Below are 6,029 nucleotides of genomic sequence, written 5' to 3' on the forward strand. Positions count from 1 at the left end.
GTCAGTAACCAAAGGGCAAGGTGGTCCCGTCAGGTAAAAGCAATCTCTTGTCATAGACTACCCGGAATCTTTTAGTAAGTGGGGCATTACGTAGATGGAACCCCTTTTTATCCCTAACAATCTTTTTTTTAGGAGTTCAACATTTATAATTCACAATTCCTGTCGTTTATGAACCCCTCGACTAAGCGTGTGATTGATTCCAGGTTTACACAGGGGACATTTTCATAGTTTTGAGTCACGCCTTTGGCTTTCAACATCATGTGATTGTCTTTAATCCTAAAAGCATAGCTTTTGGGACCACAGGATGACCACTCTATGATATGGTCACCATCTTCGAGTTCACTCGTTAAACCACCCAGATAGTTGCTAAGCGGGGGGTTCCAATCACCCTGTTTGCTTACATAGACCACTGAGTCTGTGTCATGATAAAAAATCCTCCTCTGCAGCTGCTCCATGAGGGTGTATAGTTCAAGTCGACCATAGGCCGTGGTAAATACTGCAAGAAACACGTTTACATTACCCGGGGGTAGAACCCACTTCTTGTTACGTCTCCATTGCACCATTGACTCAAGAACGAAAAATGTGACATTTCGTATTGTTCCTAAAAAACAAATTCCATAAATTCTTCGGAATCTTTAATGATCAACGTTGTTAGCATATTACTTCTCTGGGATAATTTACCCCAAACGGAGTTAAGAAATCATTTTTACAGATTTATTTTGGTTTTGTTGACCTCTATTTTGTCAGGGTCAAGGTGTATACCTCTGTCATAATAGTCCTGAATGTATTTGTCTTTGCTCTCTTGATCTGTGACTGATGCAGGATAGCCTGAAGTCATTTGCTTGCATCTCAAGAAGGTCTTGATGTACTCTTTAAAAAGAGTGTCTGATTTCCTGGAAAAGTTCCACACTTCAAAGATTTTGGCCACACAATACCCTTTCTCTATAGCCTTTGAGAATTCAATGGTGACCCATACCCCCGTCATGGCTCTTTCTTGATCTGAATGATCACAAGGCTTTTGCTGGTTGTTGTTTTCACTGCAGGTGCGACAAAGGGGAAAGAAAAGTTTTACTTGAGGTCCCTTGTAAGGCAACACTGGCAGAAACAAACCCCGGGGAGGGTAAACAGTTGCTTTTATCAGACCAAAATAGTTTTGCGGTAAGTCAAAGTCACGGTGAATAATTTCAGGATGACCCAAAAATGGCACAAAAATGGTCGGGTACTAAAACATTGATGGTGGATGAGGTGAGTTTCCCCCTACTATGTAATGCACTTCGAGTGCCTCAGTTAGTAGAAAAGTGGTATATAAATCCAATCCATTATGATTTATTATTTGTACACGATCACGTGTCTCTATATTATGCTTGGAAATATTTTGGAACAGATTTCCAAAATTAAAATTAATTGAGAGCTGATTTCCTGGTGCTTTTAGTCTTATGACCAACAAGAAAAAAATATGATATATATTTTTTTTAAACTGTGACTCAGTCAAATCTTTGAAATTGTTGCGTTTATATTTTTGTTCAGTGTATATTTTGCTGGTGGTCAGGATTTGACACAGGAGCGGTGGGTGCAGGATTTTGTTCTAGATTAGCAGTAACATTTACCCTATGTGCAATATTTGTTCAGCAATTCTTTAATCTTTGGCAATAGTTTTCTTGGGTTGTAAAATCTCCAATGTTGTTAATCCTTTCTGAAGTATACGGTAAAGGTGGCCACAGTACCAGATGTACCACAGCGTCCAAGAGAGTTTATTTTCCCTGTCAGCCAATGAAACAAGGACATTTGTTCCGAGTAGACAGGGATTGGTCAGACAGACTGGGGGAACCTGTGCATGTTTCGGGGAGCAGGGTGGTCAGATATTTAATTTGATATTGTTTTGCTAAATCCAAATATTTAGCCAACTACATCATGCTAGTGTCGGTGCTATTGATGATTGCACTAGCCAGTGCTGAACCATCGGTGTATTTTCGAGAGCAGTTTGAAGATGGCAAGTTCCATTCATTTCGTGCGGGCTGCAGCTATTGCCAACTAACCTAACAGCTAGCTGACCAAACATTTTACAGCTAGCATCTTAATATCAGTGAGCTATCTAACCACGAAACAATAATAGCTAGCTATGCTTTGTGAGACGCGATAATGCACGTATATTTAGCCACACTGACTGCAAAAATGATGGCCGCCTAACTATCACGGTAGCCAGTTATCTAGCTAATCAAATTGATAGCTAACCCTAAATCTTGTATGAACCGTTCGCTAAATTGGTTTTATTCAACCATGCCAATATACATGGTTGATTTAGCTGCTAATATTTGCTTCTAACAATGTATTTTTTTCTGTCAGATGCTTGGAATACCCGTTGGGTTGAATCCAGCCATAGGTCGGACTATGGGAAATTTGTCCTGACTGCTGGGAAATTCTATGGAGATGCAGAGAAAGACAAAGGTAGATGTCATGGACCTACGACTTCATGCATTAGAATAAAGAACCTTGAATGTATTTTCTATTACACGCTAGAGGCTTATTTTATCCCTCTGAGGTTATGGCTGTCCGTGTGATGAAATATCTGGTTTTATGACCCCAGCATTGTTTTGAGAATGTCAAATTGTCAGTCTTACACATTTCTGCTCTCTGTGTGGAGCAGGAGCCATCTCTGAAGTTGAAAAAGTCCAAAACATATCTTATCGCCCCCAGGTCTCCAGACCAGCCAGGATGCCCACTTCTACTCTTCTTCTGCTCGCTTTGAGCCCTTCACCAACCAGGCCAAGACCCTGGTGATCCAGTTCACTGTCAAGCACGAGCAGAACATCGACTGTGGGGGAGGCTACATCAAGCTATTCCCCGCTGACCTCGACCAGGCAGATATGCATGGAGACTCTAACTACAACATCATGTTCGGTAAAAGTTCATCAGGAACAATGAGATTTGATTGAGAACCAGTTCCTCCCTTGTTACACATTCAACATTCAGAGAAATTGTCCAGGTCGTATATTTATTTTGTATTGCTAATCATAGTGTTTTTCTCCAGGTCCAGACATCTGTGGCCCAGCCACGAAGAAAGTTCATGTCATTATCAACTACCAGGGCAAGAATCACCTCATCAGAAAGGACATCAGATGCAAGGTACAGTAAGCCTATATCACAAATCAGGCTTCTTCAATATTTTATATCCTCATTGGGAGGAATCAAAATCAATCGTCTTTGTTTTGCAGGATGATGAGTACACCCATCTGTACACTCTGATCCTGAACCCTGACAACACGTATGAGGTGAAGATTGACAACAAGAAGGCGGAGTCTGGAAGTCTGGAGGAGGACTGGGACATTCTGCCCCCTAAAAAGGTCAAGGACCCCGAGGCTGTGAAACCAGATCACTGGGATGAGAGAGAGAGGATGGAGGACCCAGACGATAAGAAACCAGAGGTGGGTAAGATGGACACCTAGCCTGCCTGGACCCATGGCTGTTTCTGCATTCAACAATGCTACGCTAGCTAGCCACATTATTGTGCGGGCAGGACAACGGCAGAAACAGACTGGCAGACCAGGCATCTAGCCAGCTATTCTGATTCAAAAGCAATCCATCTTGTCAATCTTTTATGAGTAATATGTATTTTATGAATGTAGTTTTATTAATGATTAGTTCATGATTCTGTTATTTGTCAGGACTGGGATAGCCCCGAGAACATTGCTGACCCTGACGCTAAGCAGCCTGAGGATTGGGATGATGAGATGGACGGTGAATGGGAGCCACCCATGGTCTCCAACCCTGACTATAAGGCAAGCAGTCAGACACTTCATAACTGGGGTGTTTTCCTGGCTCTACACATATGGCAGGATCACATTTTATTTCTCATAATATTAGACAAGGACACAGACAAGGTGACAGTAGCTTTCCCTGTGCTTTGGATTACTGCTTCAATTATATGAACAGCTGTTTGATTGATTTGTTTGCTTTCTCAGGGTGAATGGAAACCCCGCAAGATCGATAACCCTGACTACAAGGGCAAATGGTTGCATCCTGAGATTGACAATCCAGACTACAGTGCAGACACTGAGATCTACAGATTTGACAGCATAGGAGTCATTGGCCTGGACCTGTGGCAGGTACTGTGGAGGCCCTTATTCAGTCATTTTAATACCTTAGTTATTGATAATGAATAATAAAGAGTGGAATCGAATTGAAAAGGATTCAGTTTGGGATCATTCTTTTTAAAAGCCCTCTATATTTTAATTTAATCGAAAAGAGAAAAGGAAACGCATCCCTGAAAGTCTTTTTGCCCTGAAATGTTTGAAGTAATTCAGACTTATTCATTGCCGTCACAGGTGAAATCTGGGACTATCTTCGATAACTTCCTGATCACAGATGATGCTACGCTGGCAGAAGAAGTCGGCAATGAGACCTGGGGTCAGACTAAGGTCAGTGGCACTCACCTCTCAGGTTCACACTTACATATTCACACTGGTGTCTCTCGAGTCGCATTCCCCCCAACCCGTTCCCTTGCAATTTGTTCCAGGATGCTTTGTCTGAATAAATCCACTATTTTCCTGTCAGATCCTTACGAAGACATATTTGTAACGTTGCCTACCAGCACACTACAAACTGTAAAAATGCTAATTCCTGTGGTTTGTTAAAAAGGCTGTTTGTTTCATGTTCTGTAGGACCCAGAGAAAAAGATGAAGGAGTCCCAGGAGGAGAAGGAGAGGAAGAAACTAGAGGCAGAAGAGATGGCGGGGAAAGAGGAGACAAAAGACGAGCCTGGAGAAGAGGAGGAGGAGGAGGAAGAAGAGGAAGAGTTGGAGCATGAAGAAGAGGAGGAAGAAGTGGAGACTGGAGCACAGGAAGAGGAGGAGGAAACAGATTCTATAAAGGATGAACTTTAGAGGACTTTGACTTTCTCATAGGGGTGACTTCGTTCTTTGAGCCTGGGGAGAGATTATTCATCATTTCACTTTACCATCCAGTCAGTCCTCAAAGTAATAATGTTGAGAGAAGGGGAGGTGAAGGAGTCATTTACTGCAAAATCTGTGCCATTTTTTAATTTCATTTTTAAAAAGTAATTTATTGGATTTTAACTTGTTAGTTTATCCCCTAATTAATAAAAAAACTGACACTTTTTGTTATTGTATCAAATAATAATTCACATTTGGTAATATATTGGCAAATGTTTTTACTGTGTTTATTCTTACAGGCTCGACTTAATGCTAACCTATTTCTTGTAAGTATGCTTTTATAGTCTGTTGCTCCACCAAATATTACAGATGAAGTCTAATTCAATGGTGCTTTTTGTTTTGTATACTTAATTCACATTGGGTGATTGTGTACACAATGTGAATCTTACTTGGTATTCACATGCATAGCGATTAGTTTCCCATTCGTTCCATTTGCTTACTAAATTCAGTCACACACTGGAATACATAATATTAGTTAGAATTTAGAAGTAGCATCTGTAACCTCACCTAGACAAATTCAGTCATCAACCTCTTATATTCCACTGACATTCAGCCAAGGACTACTGTAGCCAAATCATCAAACTTTTGTCTCTCAAACACTAACCTCATACTTCCTAATGTAGCATAGTGCATTTGTTCTCCTCTTAATTGTTTTTGTAGATATTTGTTACCTTATTTGGGAAATTATGATTACAAAGATTGTTGTGCAAAAATACTGTACAGTAATAAATAAAAAAAGAGAGCTGTTTGGATTTGACATGTATATTGTGTGCCTTTGTTAAAAATCCCCATCACACTATAATATTTATATTTACGGGCAATTAGAAGTCAAACAAATGAAATAGCACCATATGGATGCTTCTAGGCATTTTTCTACAGAGCAGAATTAATCACAAACACTGACAGCCTTTCATAACATCTCTAGAAAATATTTGTTCTCTGTGTTGAAGTTATTGTCTTGCTATTTAGAGTAGAAAGTGACAAGTACGCAGTTTAATTTCCTATTGCAGCTACTGTCTCTCCAAAGTGAATATGTTTATCACCAGCAGTCAGCATCCTCTGTCTCTAGGTCCAATGTAG

General features: G+C 40.4%; 1 protein-coding gene across 1 annotated transcript; it reads left to right on the top strand.

Moving 5' to 3' along the window:
- Positions 1-1,765: 1,765 nt before the first annotated feature.
- LOC139550959 (calreticulin-like) lies at positions 1,766-5,706 on the top strand. The gene is made up of 9 exons (XM_071362258.1): positions 1,766-1,990; positions 2,344-2,445; positions 2,695-2,898; positions 3,029-3,123; positions 3,213-3,422; positions 3,663-3,776; positions 3,960-4,103; positions 4,323-4,415; positions 4,659-5,706. Exons 1-9 carry the CDS (start codon positions 1,912-1,914, stop codon positions 4,878-4,880), a joined length of 1,263 nt encoding a protein of 420 aa, XP_071218359.1. The 5' UTR covers positions 1,766-1,911; the 3' UTR covers positions 4,881-5,706.
- Positions 5,707-6,029: the final 323 nt, after the last annotated feature.

This window comes from Salvelinus alpinus, chromosome 23, assembly GCF_045679555.1.
Source record: "Salvelinus alpinus chromosome 23, SLU_Salpinus.1, whole genome shotgun sequence".
Classification (NCBI taxonomy): Eukaryota; Metazoa; Chordata; class Actinopteri; order Salmoniformes; family Salmonidae; genus Salvelinus; species Salvelinus alpinus.

What these genes read in the sequence shown, in the direction of transcription:
- LOC139550959 (XM_071362258.1), top strand. Translation starts at nt 1,912, where the DNA reads ATGCTAGTGTCGGTGCTATTGATGATTGCACTAGCCAGTGCTGAACCA. An exon ending in TAACTACAACATCATGTTCG is followed by an intron (nt 2,899 to 3,028) that starts GTAAAAGTTCAT and finishes GTTTTTCTCCAG; the next exon opens with GTCCAGACATCTGTGGCCCA. An exon ending in CAGACGATAAGAAACCAGAG is followed by an intron (nt 3,423 to 3,662) that starts GTGGGTAAGATG and finishes GTTATTTGTCAG; the next exon opens with GACTGGGATAGCCCCGAGAA.